Here is an 18,348-nt window from a genome sequence, read left to right as displayed (position 1 = left end):
TGAGACCCGGGAGCCCATGGCAGCGCCATGAATTTGGACGAAGTGTTGATCGTTGAATACGAAGTTATTACAGCTAAGAACTAGTTCTAAAAGGGGGATGATAGTGGGCATGGGAAGAATATCGGAAGGGTGAGAATTAAGGAAGTGTTCAACAGCAGAGAGACCTTCGTCATTGGGAATGTTAGTGTATAACGAAACGACATCCATTGTTGCCAACAAAATGTCAGCATGGTTACTGAAATGGTCATGGACAACGTTAATTTTGGAAAGGAAATCGTTTGTGTCTTTGACAAAGGATGGGAGAAGGGGTGCGATGTGTTTGATGCAGTGGTCAGCAACTAAGGATAATTCAACGATCAACACTTCGTCCAAATTCGTGGCGCTGCCATGGGCTCCCGGGTCTCACCTAATTATGCCAATTTATTCATGGGTCGTTTTGAAAACTCAGCCCTCAATTCTTTCCCCCGTAAGCCACTTATATATCTCAGGTTCATCGACGACATTTTTGTCCTCTGGTCTGGTGATGAGGCATCTCTGCAGTCATTTTTTGATCACTTCAATTCTCTGCATAGCAAAATTAAATTTACCTGTAACTATTCAAGGTCATCCATCAACTTCCTTGATGTGACAGTGTCATGTAAATCTGGTAGGCTGACCACTGAACTATACAAGAAACCAACGGACAAGCGCCAATATCTCCACTATGAAAGCTATCATCCCAATCACCAGAAAAGGAGTATTCCATATGGTCAGTTCTTGCGCCTGAAACGAATCTGCTCAGATCAGACTGATTTTGTAAAACATGCTCAGCAAATGGTATCTGATTTCGAAAAAAGAAATTACCCATTTGAACTCATCCATGACTCGTTTGCCAAATCATCTAGCCTATCCAGGGAGTCCTTATTCACCCCGAAACGCAAAGAGGACTTAAGTAATGTAGTTTTATCCACTACATATCATAAATCACTTGTCAATACCAATTCCATTCTTAGACGCCACCTCAATATATTACATGCTGACGAGCAATTAAAGGAAATTTTTCCCACTCCCCCATTAGTAGCATTACGTAGATCGAAAAATTTGCGCGACATCCTCACGTCATCATGCATGATGAAGCGCTCGCCGGGTTGTTATCCCTGTGGTAGTACACGGTGCCAGACCTGTAAATTTATCGCGCCGTCAACCATTGCCCGTAGCACTTTGGGTGACTTCTGTTTGAAAATTCGTCATTCACTCCACTGTAATTCACCCAATATTTGTTACTTGATATTCTGCTGCAAGTGCAATTCACAATACATCGGTGAAACCTTCAACACAATGAGAAAAAGATTTTATGGCCACAAATTTGATATCCTAAATGCCCGCCAAACTCCTGTCGCCATTCACTTCAATCAACCTAATCACGATTTTGAAACTGATTTGAAAATTATATTGCTAGAATCTGGGTTCCGCACCGACATTAAACGTAAGAATAGAGAGTCCTACTTAATTTCGCAATTCAAGTGTCTCACACCAAATGGTCTGAATCTTAGTCCTGGCTCGTTATATCCGCTTATGTAAATTTAGTAGCTATATATCTACATTTATTTGTGCACAATTCTTGAATCCCCACTTTCAGTCATCATCTGGTACTCCGTTAGATAATCCGTAACCTTCCCTTTTGTCCATTCTGGGCCACTCGTTTCCCATACTCCTGACCCCCCTTCCGCGAAACTAGGTTGGCGAGCCTTTTTGTTCATAACAACACCTTTTACTGTTCTTAAACGGTTAGAGGTCACCTATCCGTCTGCCCAGCTATTCATTGTACACAGACATGTGGCACCGTATCTCCTCTCCTCTTCCCTTTCTTTGTACAGCAGTGTGTTTAGTCGTGTATACTATATATACTTATGTGTGTCACCACTTCACTCCACCTCCACGCGAAAGCTTGTACAAATTAAACTTAAACAAAAATCTTCAGTGTCGGCTTCCATATTAAATGTGTATGATGACACCATCAGACGCTGGAGCGATATTCGACAGAGCACAGTTACAGACATCTTTAGTGCAGTTGAGGTGAAATTAAGTTTTATTTAGTGATTGTTGGATTTTTCAAACTGCTGCATTATTCAGACGTATAATTTGTCCAGTCACAGTCAGGTCTGGGAAATCTTTCGGCTACTATACCATATTTACTCACATAATGTGAACACCTAGTTTAGCACTAAAAATGACACGAAAACAAAATATCTCGTAATATGCGCACCCGCGTTTTCGCGCGCAGATATCTGACACGCGCGTCTCAGCAACCGTGGCATTGCTTTTCGCACACCGTCTGTGCTACTGAAGTTATTGCAGTGCTTTTGTTTGATTTGCACACACTTTCGGGGTGGTCCATTGAAGCAATGGATGATACTGTAGCTCAAGCTACAAAACGCAGAAAGAAAACGCCAAACAAACATCCTATGACAAACCTTTCAGCACAACATGACAAAGTTGGGCGAGCAGGGTGTGCTTTCGGTTGTCAAGTGCGGCTAGCGGCGTTTTCCAGCAGCGTCTCTATGCATTTCACTGATATACGGGCAGTAGTGGGCAGGCATCTTGCCTCCTGACCGTCAGCATTTGCGCAGTATTTGGGTACTTCTCTTGGGATTGCAGTGATAATGTCAAAATCGGCTCTACCGAGAGCCTATATGACCAGAGACTAAAATTTTGAAATTTTGCGTCGTTTGAATATCGTAACCAACGTTTCAGTGCAATTTGCGCACCCCCAACTTTTCAGACTGTTTTTGGGAGAAAAAGTGCGCAAATTATGCGAGTAAATTCGGTAGCTAGATTTTATTGAAAGTGCCACTGCAGACAAAAAATGCTATTCGTTTTAGTATTTTATAATATAAAGTGACATTGCTCAAAGCTAGTGACAGAAAATATAAATACTGTCAGTGAACATTATGCGTTTCCACTAATTCTTAAGAGAACCATCAAACATCATAGTTTCAGTTTTTTCCTGAGTTACAGAGTGGAACTTTTGAAGATGATGCTGAGAAACCGAAACATCCTAAACTTTCATTAATTCTACTTTGGTACTATCCAAGGAGTCGAACCAAAAAAAATATGGGTTCGGTTCGGTTTCGCGTTGCTTTGATTTCGGTTCAGTTCCGGTTCGGCCACGCCAAAAATCGAACCGGTTCGTGGCACCGAACCCGTTCACGAACCGGTTCAATGCTTCCACTTTATATGTTCCATAAAACTGCTTTTATCTGGTAATGCGTGGCTAATAGCATACTGCTGTTATCTGTATTGACGTTCTTAGCGGTCAGGTACTCCCCCTTTAGCGCTGGTGGTGGTGGCGGTGGTGGTGGCGGCGGTGGTGGTGGTGAAAGGCCTCGCCATTGTTCGCCTCAAAGAGGTGGGCAGCGTCATGACTGCAACAAAGGCAATGTGTCATGACACAATTGCACTACCAATAAGCAGAACTGCATTTACTTTTCAAACCACGACCAATCAAACAGGCACCATTCTGTGTATGTTCCTTCTCCTGTCTGATGTTTCTGACTTGTTTAATTTTTACTGCTCACGTGTAAAGGGAAATGTTGGGTGCTTACTTAATCACATATTCGTCCTATAGAGCTACATGACTGGCCTACTCCATTCCTGTTTCATTTGTCCGCGTGGCGCCTCGTCTCTGAAGAGTAGACACCGCAGCGCGTGCGTAGGGCGCGTGCCGCGGCGCTCACAAGGACAACTGCGCTTCAACGAATTAAAAAGACACTGAAAGTATACTTACTATACTCCTATGTCCTCGTTTGACTGCGAGGTGAAAATCTCCTAAATCCATGATATGGACGCGTGATGATACCAATGTGTCTTCGTTCAGGGATTGAGAGGAACCCTTATGCTGACTTCTTTTACGTCCGAATCGTTTTGTTGCGAACCGGTTACCGCTATTATTCTTTAGGGTTCTGCTCTGGTTCGGGTTCAACAGTGTCATGAAAATTTCGGTTCGGGTACAGTTTTCGGTTCGGGCTCAGGTTTGGGTTCAGTTTGACACCCTGGTACTACCATGCATACAACACCATGCACAACAGCAGAAAAGTCGGACCAATGACTGCTTCCGAAACAAAGCATACCGAATTGGAACATGTTGAAGTAACGCGAGATGCAAAAGACAGTTGTTGACCTCACAGCAATGAAAAAGAGATGGTAACCGTGCTATGACTGCCAATGTTAAAACTTAAGTTCTGTGCTCATATGACGCTGAAGTGAGAGAAACAATATATACAAAGAGAATTTTGTAGAGGGTACTGTGGAACACCACAAACACCTTCTGTGTTGCTCAATTTTTCAGGTGACTACACTGCTTCTGAGAGGGGAAGCCTTAAGATACACAAGCGCATCCACACAAATGAACGCCCCTTCAAGTATGCGCCCCTGTTTTTTGCATAGAGCATGCATGGCTTCTGGATGGTCACCACATGGGTACCAAAGATGGCATGCCTTCCTTTCTGTGTCCAGGTGCCAGCTGTGTAGTTTTGCTGGACGCATCAGCAGCCAGCTTGTCGTGCATTTACGGACCCACACAGGGGATGCTCCATTTGCCTGTACCCACTGTCCCGCAAAATTCAAGAGCAGTACAGACTTCAAGAGGCACCAGCGTCTCCACACGGGTGAAAAGCCTTACGCCTGCACACACTGTTCTTACAGGACAGCCGTGCGAAGTGAGTGATGTCCTTCATGACATCCAGTGCTTAGCGTTCTCTAATGCCTGTATTGGTGGCTGAATTGGCACTTTGCCAAGTTCATTTTCAAGATTTTTTTTTGCGGTTCTACCTGAAGTGACGATGATGCAAATTTGGTTTAAAAACTGGTTCTACCGGGAATAACTAGAGCATGAAGTTTTAGGGTTTAACCAACTCTTCTCCAAATTTGCACCCCGAATTGAAGGTTGCCACTTTAAGGTGAAACTGAAACATCTGTAGGAACACACACTATAGCTTGTTTGGCAGCAAACACAATTACATCACCCTTTGTGACAAACCAGTAAAATTCGTTTGAGTATAATAGAGCCCGATTTCTGTCTGAATTTAGCATAGTGGGAGTTTTCCCACCTGGATTCGCACGAATACGGAGCATGTGTTTATTTCCCCGATTTTTACCCCCGAATTTGGAAAAAACATTTCCTGAAAACTTCAGGCTCTAGGTATATAACCATAAAATACAAGGTCCTACTTATACAGTGCAATACCTTTAACTTCAACTTGAAGGCGAGCAAAGATTTGTTGCAGTAGTGAGTTCAAAGTTAGGGGAATATAGCTCCAAAGGGGAGGGCCTGATGCGCTGGCAGCGCATGCTAGCTGCATCGGAGACTCGTCGTGGCCCGCTAGGTCTAGCGACAGATTTGTAGTCATGCAGTGTTGGAAATGTAAGAGGCTCATTCATATGCCAAAATAATCATTTACAGTAGAGGTGTGCGAATATAGAAGTTTTTGAATACAAATACTGTATTTACTTTCATATTTTGTGCCATCTTGCGCTTTAATTTGTACTGCAGCATACAAATTCAAGTGCACAACCCACAACAGCTTGGTAGGTAAGGGGCTGTGACATTCGAAAATAAAATCGAATATTTAAACTTCTCTGAACATTTTCACGCAGATTAGATTGCGGATGAGTGGAAGACATGATAGAGAGGTGTTTGGCTCACTTTTAATGCACAAGAGCGGTAACACGTCTGTCAGCATGGCATGTGTTTCTCTCTGACAAAGGAGTCGTGTTAGTCTGCATAAAAAGCTGTGTGTCTGTCAATAAATCTTATTTGTTGAAAGTAGTGCCCTGTCCATGCGGTCTCGTTTTTTTTTTTTTTGTATTTCTTTTTTTTTTATTGTTGTCTTGCATCCTCTCAGCACTCCAATGCATCAAAACACCTCGGGGATGAAAATAATCGGTTATATGCATCAGTCTCCTCAGCCGTGGCTCTATCAATGTCGTTTTCAACTTACTCACAAGCTCTAGTGCAGCATCAGCATTTTCTTAGCAGGAAAAGTAGAGTGTTTCATATCCAGTGCTGATGCAGCATCGTATGTGCTTGTGCAACACATACCATGGCGTGCTCTGACAAGCTCACCATGTCTTTGATATGCCAGCAACACGATGCTGGATACACCTCGTTTGAATAAACAGTTGTGCACTTCCATGCATTCGAAGCACCGGGTGTTTTCCCCCCACTAAAGCATGTGACTTTGACGGGACTCAAGTGTCAGTTCAAATTAAGAGACTTTGAATTAATGGAATTGCACTGTATGATCTTGCTGGAACATTCTCTATTAGATTACAGCAGAACCTCTTTATAGAACCTAGAACAGTAGATAGTATGGAACAGTAGAACCCCTTTCTTGGTCGGACCGCTAAAAGCTTCACTATATCAATAGTTCATGGTTGGGTTTTCAACACACTGGGATCACAGGTTTACTTCACTATATCCATATTTTCACTATATGCAGGTTCACTATATAGAGGTTCTCTGTATCATAGAAACATGCACAAGTAATAAAAATGCAAAGCTTCATGGAGCACAGCTGTGTTCTACCTTCACCCCAGTTTGCATACTGTGCTTTTGCTATGGGTGTCTATTTTCTTACGAGTTACTGCTCATTTCCTTTGCATGCCTGTTATCATACAGCATTCATGATACATGTGTGAGGAGACTTTTTTTTTCAGTTAATGTGATTTCCCCCCCCCCTTTTCTTAACGGCCTCCTAAAAAAATATCTATAATGAGGTTCAACTTATTTGTTTAGGGTCATGACCTATCTACAACTGTGGTTCACACATGTCAATGTGCAGGCAATCTAGCATCCCACTGCCGCCTGATGCACTCAACGCCGCAGGTGCGCTGCTCAGAGTGCGATTTCTTGTGCTCGTCGAAACGAGATTTGCAGTTGCACACGTTGTCGCACAAAGGGGGACCCCTACGCTGCAATCTGTGCTCTTACTCGTGCAATCGCAAGGGAGCACTCATTAGTCATCAACGGACCCATGCGCCAGAACGGAATTTCAAGTGCAACCTGTGCCCGTATAGTGCAAAGCACACCAGTAAGTTTTGTGACATCTTACTTGGCATCTATAATAATTGTTTTACTCATTCAGAGATTCTGAAGTCGACTGGAGTCCCAGTGTTGCTATTTTGTTAAAGCTGCAGCGAAATGGACGACTGAAATGTTTGATCCGACTTGGATTGGATTCCTTCTATGGGCTTTCGAACACTCGAGCCAGGTATATAAGGGATAAATAGCACATAAATACAGAGTAGCTTTAATGCTCTACGTATCTTTTTAAAAAAAATCTGTGAGAGCAGCACTGATGTCATTTTTGCAGGCTAGTGATGTGACCAGGCGGACATCCTGTGAGAAAGCGCATGTAACTACTGGAAGACTAGTTGGCAAAGACGGAGTAATTTACTTTTTGAATTAATGAACTTTTTAATTAGATATTTTTTGAAAAATGTGAGACAGCAGGATTGGAGGCAATCATTATTTGAATCTACTCATTTGAATCTACCTTTTTTAAAGATCCTGAAACAAGCTCGTACTATGTGACATACATTGCCAAATTTTGATACGCAAATGAACCGAAACCAGAACTATGCACTCCTCAAGTATAGAAGCGACATTGTTTCAGCTTCAGCTTCAGCTTATCTGGGCCGGAAAACGGTCTATTTGGCCATAGGATCAGCGCCTACTGCAATCGGGTCCATCGCCACAAAACACGTGGCATGCAACGCATTCAGCTTTGCACTCGAGTGGTGCGTGGTTTCAGCATGTGCTCATTTCAGGATAGTTTTTTTTTAAAGAGGGTGGATTTAAATCGTGACTGGCAATTGCACTACCTCGCATTTCTGCGGAAACAGCGAATTAATAAGTCCATTAATGAATTTTAGGTAATAAGTCGTCCAACAGGATGCCCACCTGGCTGCATAACCCATGGTGTTGTCATAAAAATTCTGTAAAGTAGAAAGAGAATGCTCATATAAGAAAGACCTGTGTTGACAATTTTCTGTTACAATAGAGAGACATACCATTAGATATATTTTGTGGCAGAGTTGATATTGAGTAGAAAAAAATAAGTTGTGTGGAAGAAATGGAACACATTGTGACACTACGTTGGGCTCTCTTTAGACAGGCCCCCGTCTTTAGACAGGCCCCTGAAGGTGCACTATACTCTATGGGCAGATGCAGAGTGTAGGCAAGGTTCTTCAATTTCTGTCATGTTGTCTCGAACTGCAGAATAAAGAAAGAAACACAGGGTGCGTGCGGATAAACTTATGTGACATTTGCACATGTAGCTTGTTGTCTACCTAACTGACAAACGTCACATTTACGTGTGCGAAAACTACTGAAAAAATCGTGGAAGTCATACTCAGCATAAAAAAATTAATGCAGCAAAGAAAACATTGGCATACGTGTATTAGAATAGGGCAACATGGCGGTCTCAGGAGAGTTGTGTGCAGGTACCAGTAGGGTACTACATGTACCGATAAGCATCCATATGCGACATCATTTCTGTTTCTTCACTGATAGCTCCCCACTCCCCGAACCACACTCTCCGGGTCTCTTAATCAGCTGGACTCTTGTTCATCATCGTTCATAATTGTCAAAATCGTTCATAAACCGAGGCTTTGAACGAAGGGGAAGCATCTCGTCCCAGTGAATCAGGTGTTGACGGTACTTAAGGAACACGCAAGCCTTTGTCTTAAGCAAAGCCTGCTTGCATACGTTTTTCTCATCAAAACAACGAGAATTTGCTGAGGCAGACCACAATCAGGGATGACACAGACACGTAAGCCTCCCTGCTTCCCCCCCCCCGAGTTGTTTGAAGCCGCTTTTTTCATCAAGCTGCTTCGGTGGGAGCATAATCTTGTAATGGTCATGCATTGCGCGCTGACGATAATGACGCAATTGAACTCCGAGCTTATGGAGTTTGGGCTCTCCCTCACCTCATATTCTCCCTCACCACAGATGTTCTGCCTTGGGGTGTCGGGGGACTATGGTCACATTACTAAAATCTAGGGGCCTGTTGGCAAAAGTTTGCAAGCAAAATGATGTGGGCAGGTCTAGCATATAGTACCAGTGACAGTTGTATTATTTCGACTTTTTCTTAGGCAACCTGAGGAGTCACATGCGGTCAAAGCATTCGAATCAAGAGGCACCATCTGATCCCGACCCCCAATCAGGTGTACGGAACACTTCTTCAAGTGGTCCACGGGCAAGCTGTAAAGCCACATTCAAATGTACAATGTGCCCGTCCACTTTTGTACGTGAAGACTCTCTGCATTCCCATCTGAGACAACACCGTATGAACCAAAACTCTGAGCCAGCTGCCCAAGCTATGCTGCTATTGGGGGATACGCAGGACGGCGGAAGATCAAATATCTGCACTCAGACACAGATGCCTTCTCAGTCACCACCTAGTGTGCCACCATCCACTCAGACACCACCATTATACATACAGGCACCAGCGACTTCTCAGTCATCATCCTCTGTTCAGGCACTACCGTATACTATACAAGCGAACCAGACTCAAGGATACGAGAGACTGCCATCTTCAGTGATGACGACATCAACATCATCAGTGCCTACGTTTACGTCTCTGCACGGTGCAGGGGCATCACTGCGTGATCAGAAAGGCGCTGAAGTTGTCATGGGTCAAGATTGTACAGGTAATTACTACTATGTATTTGCACTGTAGGGACATCTTACGGGATGCAGCTTGCAAGAGGGAACTGTCTGTTGCATCCTTGTAAAATCTTGACTGCTCGCTTGCTTCCTAGCCATTTTTTCTTGATACTGTATTTACTTGCATAATTTGCGCACTTTTTCAAAAAAAAAAAGAGAAGTCGGGAAAAGTTTGGGGCGCACAGATTGCGCGGGCACGTTGGTTACGATATTTAAAACTACGCAAAATTTCAAGATTTTAGAATGACTGCCCTATAGGCTCTCGGTAGAGCTGATATTGTCGCTGTCACTGCTGTATACGTGCGCGAAAACGTGGGTGCGCAAATTACGCGATTTTTTTTTTGTCATTTTTAGTGCTAAACTAGGGGTGCACAAATTATGTGAGTAAATACAGTAATTGAAGTCGCATAGACGGGAAAAAAAAAACTTTCAATAAAGCGGTTTTCAGCGTTGAGCGAACCCAGACAAGTTGACTAGAATAATACTGTTATTGGGAAAGTAGGAGGGTGCAAGAGTGCTAAGGTAGCAGCAAAGCACTTATTCAAGTGTACCTTGTGCAGTAACTGGCGTCGGAAGTAACAGGTTGTTCAAGATGGCGTATCGGGTCGCTGCGCATGCTGTTCGCTTCAACAAAGTCGTGCGCAACTTTAATTGAAGCTAACACTTCTGAAAAATGCCAGCATGCACGGGAGCACACTAAATGCATACGCCAAGTGTGTTTTTCAGTGCGTTCCATCCTTTGCTGTGACAATGATGGCTACCTTTTTTATTTTATTATGGAGGTCTTGTACTTCGGCATGGCCTACATTGCAGCCATGGTCGCAGCGGTGCGGTGACACAAAGTGAAATTCATGGCAAGGGACCTCACAACTAACAGCAGGAAACAGGCAAAGGCGAGGAGAATAAGCTGCTGATGTGGCTGCTGCTGGCGAGTGTGTAACTTAAGTCCCAGGCGATTCCACGGAAAGTCTTGTCTACTAAGTAGGTTGCGAGGTGTTGCTATTTCGAATTAAGGGATTTAGATTTAAGTGCATAAATGTGAGGCCACAGCAAATCTTCAAATTAACTAGGATTTCAAACTCACCGAGTTCAAGTAAGGTTTCTCTGTATATCCTGGCATTACTGGAGCTAACCAAGTGTAAAAAAATATGCAACGGTGTTGACAACAGGTCCTACCCCTTTTGCAATGATACCACAAGCTAGGAGAAATTACAAAAAGGGCCCCAGAACCAAAATCAAATCAACAAAACCAAAACAGACATTGAGATTTGTTTTTGTTTCTTTTCCTTTTTTTCTTTTGCTTTGTTTACCTTAGCCTGTTGAATACAGCATTCAATGTAGTTTTCATGGCTTCAGTTAAATAGCCAAAGTTTCAAAGTTCATGAAAGTACAGTTGAACCTCTCAATAACGAACGTCGATTTAACGAAATCCTCTGTTTAACGAAAAATTTCCGTTGCACGAACGCATCCCTATAGACGCCAATGTATTTTTGCATTCGATTTAACGAAATACATTCGTTTGGTCACCTCTATTTAACGAAATCTCTGGGCTCTTCTGCGCGTGTCTTTCCCCTTCACCACGAAGAAAAGGAGGAGAAACCTTCCCTCTCTGTTGTCCTTACGCGAGTTTTCGTTGGTTACTTCGGTTGTCACGTGCTGTAGGCACGAGCGTGCCGACATGTGCGTCTCCGCCGCCGGTAATCGTTGCGCCGACGCTGTTTCGAAACCGGCGCGAGGGTCTCTTTGCACCTGTTTTCGGACAAGAAAACACGCATTGCTGACATCTCGCGAAGTCTAATTTGCTTGTGTTGATGAAGACGACAGTACGTTGCGGTTTTGTGCCTTTTCATTACTTGTTTTTGTTCGCGCCGCTGATGCTGACGGTGGTAAAATGGGCATGATGCCGCTGCCGTTCAAGGTTCCATCGGCGCAGACGTTTACGTGACATGTACCCGTTTCTCGTTCTTTTCGGCGGTGTACGGTTGTTCTTTCCGGACGTCATGAGTGCAAGTGAACCAACCAAGAAACTTCGATACGCGATCGCGTAGGAGAAAGCAGTCGAGGTCATCAGGAGTTACGAAGGTTATGAATGCTCAGAACGATATTGTGCACAAATTACGCATTACCTAGCGTTATGTAATGAATAAAGCTTGATATTTTGTGCCCTTCTTACCTTAGTACCTGTTTTATGACAAATGACGTTTTGCGGTACGCGCGGCGCTGGTAGTGCGGCGGCCATCTTTGTTTAACTTCGCGTGTTCCATTTAACGAATACCTCGATTTAACGAAACAAAGAGCCAGCATTTACAAATTCGTTATATAGAGGTTCAACTGTAGTACCGATATCAATATATAGTATCAGCGATAAGGGGGCATTTACACCCATGTTTTGCTGCAATAAATCTTGGGAGTTCAGCATCGTCCCTGTACCATCTCTGTCTTCATTGCATTGTAGATTTAATGGTCACAATTTGCTCACTTATTCCTTAGCTTGCGACTATCACGAACGCCTGCAAACTCCAAGGGATCAGACACCTTGTCAGGCTTGTGCCTTTGATGCCCGGTTTCCCTCATTTCTAATGAAATGACAGTAAAAAAATTATTGTTAATAATCCGAATTTCTGTTTTCAGTTAATCTTTTCTGATTTGTTGTTTCTGTAACACATTACATCTGCATATAACATGAAAATTGGAATTGCGTTGGAGTTTTGTCATGGGACAGTATGAGTGAACCGTCACGTATGTGTTCCTTTCGTTATAAATAATGTAGATATAAACGTATATCCCTAGAACTGCTCTCACAAAAATCAGGGAGGACTGATCTCCCAATGTCTTAACTCATGTTAAAAATAGGGGTGTGTGAATATTCGAGTTCTCGAATTCGAATCGAATATCAATCACTCGAAGTATTCAATTTGCGAATTGAATACCAAATATTCGGTTTTCGGAATACTTGACTATTCGCCGAATATGGACGACACGTCCCGAAAGTGGGCTTTCCTGATGCTTCCTTGCATGAGGTGAAGCCTGCTTTACGAAATTGCAGGACCAACACAGACGGTTTGTAGTTTAGATTAGGACAATGTTTACCCAAGTTTACTGTGCATACTTCACCTGAGGAAGGGGCGGCGTCCCTCCCGTGTGCAGTTCAGCAGTGCCAGTGGGGTATTTCTTTAAAAACTTCCTTAAATAATGCCTACAGTCCAGGAACAGAAAGATTGTCATAAAGATGTCCCTTACGTTCAAAATTCAAGCAATGTAAATTCCCCAGGCAAGACACACACACCCCAGCAAAGAAGGTAAAAGACGTACACGACAAAGCTGAGGCAGGACGCCAATTCGTTTGTTTCACAAGTGACCTATGGATGTTCAGAAACAATTGCAGCCTAATCTGTGTAACATGCCACTGCCTGACATGAGAGTTTCAAACCATGATAATTACCCTGGTATGTACTTGCCTGAAAAGCAGGAAACACTGTCATGTAACATTAAAGAGTAGGGGCCTCCCACAGAAGAATTACATGCGTCTCTTGTGACAGTTAATGCCAGAAAAATTACACTAAAACCATGGGCTAGAAATTTCAAACTTTTGGTGCAAAAAGCATGTATTGTAAACTTTGCATGATTACCGTAATTTCATGCGTATAAGCCGCACCGCAGATAAGCGGCAGGGCCTGTTTTTAGGAACGTTTTGAAAATTTTCTGGCAGATAAGCCGCGGGCAATACGACGCGACTGATTTGTGCTACAAGGGAGACCATAGAGAAGGCCATAAACCCTGTGGTCCATACTCCGGAGATGGCATGGTGTACAAGAGGGGGTTCAGTTCTAGTGTTCTACCCAGATCGGATTGTGCTCGTGTTGCGTGTTTTTCATGGATCGCTGGGTCAGAGGTCTTCCGGAAGACACCAGGAAGGTCAATCTACTCGAATGTGGACGCGCCCCTGTTACGTACTGTTCGTGCATCGGCAGGGCGGTGCTGTGGGGAAAATACCAAGGAAAAATAGTAATCAGATAAGCCGCAACGGTGGATAAGCCGCAGAGCGCCCGCTAGAAACAAAAAATTTCGCATAAGCCGCGGCTAATACGCGTGAAATTACGGTATTTCATTTGGTATTCGAGAGTTTTTCCTCCATTCGATTTGATATTTGATTCGACATCAAGTATTTGGATTCGCACACTCCTAGTTAAAAAACGTCAGAGCTAGATTTTCACAAAAGTAGAGGCATGTAACACATTTAGACTAGCAATTCTCAACTGCCTGGTTTAGTGACTAATGTCAGACTGCTGACACAACCGCATTCTAGTGCTAGTGCTAGTGAAACTGAGGGACTCTAGGGTCTAAAAAAATGTAGCCACTAAGTAATTGTACAAAAAAAAAGGGATGTTACACATAATTGTGTGATCAGCATTACTAGACTTTTAAATCTTTTAGTCATCCAACAGTGAACAACAGGTTGGCAGGCATGCACAGCGCTAAAAAGTCTACAGGAAAGGGTGAAATATCTAACAGCCGACGCAAACAGGTTGATAAGCATGAGATAACCGTTTATTCTGTATTAAAGGATTCCGTATTAAAGGTATTGACAGCCACATCAACTTTTGAAACGAAATGTTTCCGATCTGCTTCCAGTATTACTGCTCTACTGCTCTTTATCAATTTTCACTTGATCTTTCTAGGTAGTCCTTCCCTAGTTGGGCTTGCGAGCTCAACTGTAGTCATCGGTGAGGCACCACAACCTATCATGTACCAACTGCCCACAGTGCCGCAAGATGTTCAGTTACAGACAGAGACTCGAAATGATGTGGCGCCAGCTTTTGTTCAGGTGTTGGGAACCCAGGGCTCTTTGGAGCCACTGCAGCTTCAGCTGCTCTCTGACAAGCAGCTGTTATTTCTGACTCCTACATCTGATTCCTGCTGTATCCTTCAAGACAGTGTAGCACAGTGTCTGTCTCACCAAGTGCCCACACAGACTTCACAGCACATCATTGAGCAGGGCGCTTCCAGTGTTAGTAGTATGGTACTGTGATAGTTTCAGTATATTGCAACATTGAATCTCGCTTTGAATGCCTAGCCACCCCCACCAAATCTTTACCATTTATTTCTGGCTGTTTGTGCCTCTTGCTCAATGAGCAACATAGCATGATGTGCTACACTTCGTCCTTAGCATAAAATGTTTTGCAATCTCAATAGCAGTGTCAATAGTTTTGGCTCTGTGCCTATCTTGCATCATCTTTGTGTAATTTGAGTTTCTGCCAAAATTGAAATTGAACATTCTGCAGTGCTACCTAAGAAACAAAACTTTAGTCCTTCAGTTGAAAGATCAACGGCCAGGTAGGTGGATGGCATAATGTGTAACTAAATAAATGTGTCACACTGATAAGTGGCTTGTTATCACTACTAAATTGTAGTCACTGCATAGTGTCACCAAGTGTGTCCAATGAGATCATAATGGTAGCACAATATCACCATGGTAGCGCACCACTTCCATGCTATAACATACCGTGAATGACACACTCGTATCGTCGATTAATCCTTTCGGTTGTAGGATCATGGAAACTTGCCCTGTGAAAAGCAACTGCTGTAATTTCTCGCATATAATACGCATATGAATTTGGACTCCGGGCCCCTCCTGCATGCTATACAGTGCATGTTATACATGGCACTTCCTGTCACGGCAGCATTGACTCACAGTTGTCAAACGTTTTCTTGTCACGTAAAATCACTAATTATTAGGGGTGTGCGAATCTGAATATTTTAAGTCGAATCGAATATCAAATCGAATGGGGGGAAAAATTCAGAATACCGAATTGAATATCGAATATTCATGCAAAATTTACAATGTGTAACTTTCGCACTAAAAGTTTCCATTTTGTGGCCCATGGCTTTAGTGTAATTTTTCTGGCATTAACTGTCACAAGAGAAACATGCAATTCTTCTGTTTAAAGTCCCTACGCTTTAATTTTACATCAGAGTGCTTCTTGCTTTTCAGGTGAGCCTACACTTACTGGAGTACTGGAGTGGTTACCTTCATTTCAAAATTTTATGTCAGGCAGTAGCATGTTATACGGATGAGGCTGTAATTGTTTCAGAGAACCACAGGCCATTTGTGAAACAAACGAATTTGCATCCTGCCTCAGCTTTTCCATGAACATCCTTTAGTTCCTGTGCTCTCATCCCAGGAGGTTGCACTGCTGAAATTTTAGACATAAAGGGCATCTTTAAAACCCGCTTCTTGTTTGTGGTCTGTAGTCATTACTCAAGAGTCCCAACTTTTTAAAGGCAACCTCACAAACATCAAGTTAAAGTCCCCGGTCGGCACCGCTAAACTGTATGTTTGAGGGGCGCCATCCCTTCCACAGACGATGTCTACAAAACTAAGTTTAGATAACGTTATCTTAAACTAAACACCGTCTGGCCTGTGTTGGTCCTGCAGCAAGGGCAATTTCGTAAAGCAGGCTTCACCTCATGCACGGAAGCATCAGGTGAAGCCCACTTTCAGGTTGCATCGTTCATATTCGTGGAATAGTAGAATATTCGAAAAATCGAATATTGGATATTCGATTCGCGAATCGAATAGTTCGAGCGTTTGATATTCGATTCGAATTCGAAAACTCAAATATTCGCACACCCCTACAGTAATTATTATTGGATAGTCCATCTCAACGTGGTGCTTTGTTATTTTCTGAGCATAAGCACTGACTGGCTGAACTCGTGCATGTTTTATGCTGTGTTTATGCTGTGTGTTTAGAAGGCCCTCTGGCTGTTTTTGAGCACCATGGCAAAAATATTATTACTATCGATTATTATGTTGGTTTTCACCTTTATTTTAAAAATCGATGTTTTGGTGGGTGCACGTTTTCTGGGGGGTGCACATTATCACCTGGAAATTATGGTATAACACTGTTCTTGGAACTCGGTAACAGTTGTTGCTCAATAATATGGACATTGAATTGGGAATTTTCTGGCTATTGAACAAGGCATCTACCATAACCCTCTCTGCTAAACACTTTACACTGCTAGGGCTCAGTTCACCAATGCTGGTTAACTCTGAACAGAGATCAAGGGTTGCTAAAACTTGGAAGTTCTTTTCAATTCTTCTTTACAAGCTTTAGTTGGTGACGCAATTAATGTTTCAGTGACAATAAATTTCCTTTAATAAAGCAGAGTTAAGTGTTAAATTCAAGTTAAGGGAACGTTGGCGTTGGTTCAAATATTAATCGGTGTTGGTGAAACTGGGCCTAGATCCTTATCTTCACCATTCTAGTGGTGCGTACTGTTCTTTTTAATTATGAGATGTTACTGAGGTGTGAGAAATTAGTTTTATCTTTTGCTGTCACATGGCAACCATGACGATGTACCTCATACTGGTATGCTACAAGAACCATAACTGTGTACCCAATAATTGAATGCACCAAACTAGATACAGAGCTGTACTATAACAAACCATGGTAGATTACCACATTGGAAGTCCTGAAGTTACATTGAAGTCACATTAAAGTAATTGAAGGCTTGTTAATACTCAGGGGACAAAATGAAAACAATGTCAGCCCAGCTGACATGGCTGAAATGCTTAGTGGAATACAGATGTTTACGACTTTGTTTTGTATGTGTAACCTGTATTGCTACAACATAAGCTGTAATTTGAGCAAGATGTGGTAACAAATCAGCCTTCAAAAATGCATGCATTTCTTTTTGATGCTGTCAATTTACCTTCTTGATTACTTTGCAATAATTCACATAATAGGTAGCTTTTAAGTTTTGAATGGGTCTTGCTGCACAAGACTAACTGTGTCACTCACAGATAATTTGATGCATTCCAATGCAAACAAAGCCACTATCAGTAAGCTGACTTATCTCTCAAACGCATGTGGGCAGTTCAAGCATAGTGACTATATATAAAGCATCTAGAATGCATCATCCATCAGTTTCTTTTGGTATAGTAGTTTACTTGCATCATGACATAATACTTTAGGCACAATATGTAATGAATGATGGCAGCACTCGTGCTCTATTTTGTGTGTGCCAGATACCTAATAACCTTAGTGCTAATGGATGTTACATTAGTTGAAAGGATGGTTGTGAGAAAAAAAAAAAAGAGAGAGATCCCTGCAGGCTGGTGCCTACTATGCTACTGCTATGTAAATGCATGTGCATACACATGGTTTACTAACCTTACAATATTACACCATGACATAATTCAGCGGCAAGTTGTATCATGTACACAAATTCGAGTGTTATGTCCAGTCTGGGAGCTTAGCTGTGTGGATAAAACACAGGAGTGGGTTATCTCCCATGTAACCTATTTGAACAGTGCTCAGCATGTTGGATAGCAGTCAGAATTGAGATCATTAAATGTTTATTTGTTTTAGTATTGGTAGGTGCTTGAAAATCTACTCAGGATGGTGACGTTACTGTTATGTGATGCACTTGCCCGGGAAGACACCTTTTTGCTCTTGCACCGTTTGACAGACAACCTCTACTATTCTGTTAAGTTGGAGCATGTACATTCCCTGAGTGCAACACACCCAATGCACGTGGTAGTTTTACAGTGATCACTACAGCTCACGATGACCAAAGTGCCAATGCATGCAGTACTTTGAGGGTAATGCAAGTGCTGCTGCCAAAAAGTGCCCAAG

At 42.6% G+C, this 18,348-nt stretch overlaps 1 protein-coding gene across 1 annotated transcript in view; it reads left to right on the top strand.

The window, feature by feature from the left end:
* Window positions 1-15,717, top strand: part of LOC135378254 (zinc finger protein ZFP2-like) — a 30,272-nt gene extending 14,555 nt beyond the window's left edge. Inside the window, exons 5-9 of the mRNA XM_064611229.1 lie at window positions 4,328-4,400; window positions 4,495-4,697; window positions 6,822-7,070; window positions 9,136-9,693; window positions 14,389-15,717. Coding sequence (XP_064467299.1) covers window positions 4,328-4,400; window positions 4,495-4,697; window positions 6,822-7,070; window positions 9,136-9,693; window positions 14,389-14,738 — 1,433 coding nt within the window. The 3' untranslated portion in view covers window positions 14,739-15,717. The remainder of the gene's footprint in view (window positions 1-4,327; window positions 4,401-4,494; window positions 4,698-6,821; window positions 7,071-9,135; window positions 9,694-14,388) is intronic.
* Window positions 15,718-18,348: the final 2,631 nt, after the last annotated feature.

The sequence above is a fragment of the Ornithodoros turicata genome, chromosome 1, assembly GCF_037126465.1.
Source record: "Ornithodoros turicata isolate Travis chromosome 1, ASM3712646v1, whole genome shotgun sequence".
NCBI classification, from domain to species: domain Eukaryota; kingdom Metazoa; phylum Arthropoda; class Arachnida; order Ixodida; family Argasidae; genus Ornithodoros; species Ornithodoros turicata.
Note: the sequence above shows the minus strand (reverse complement) of the source record. Positions and strands in the feature narration are given on the sequence as shown.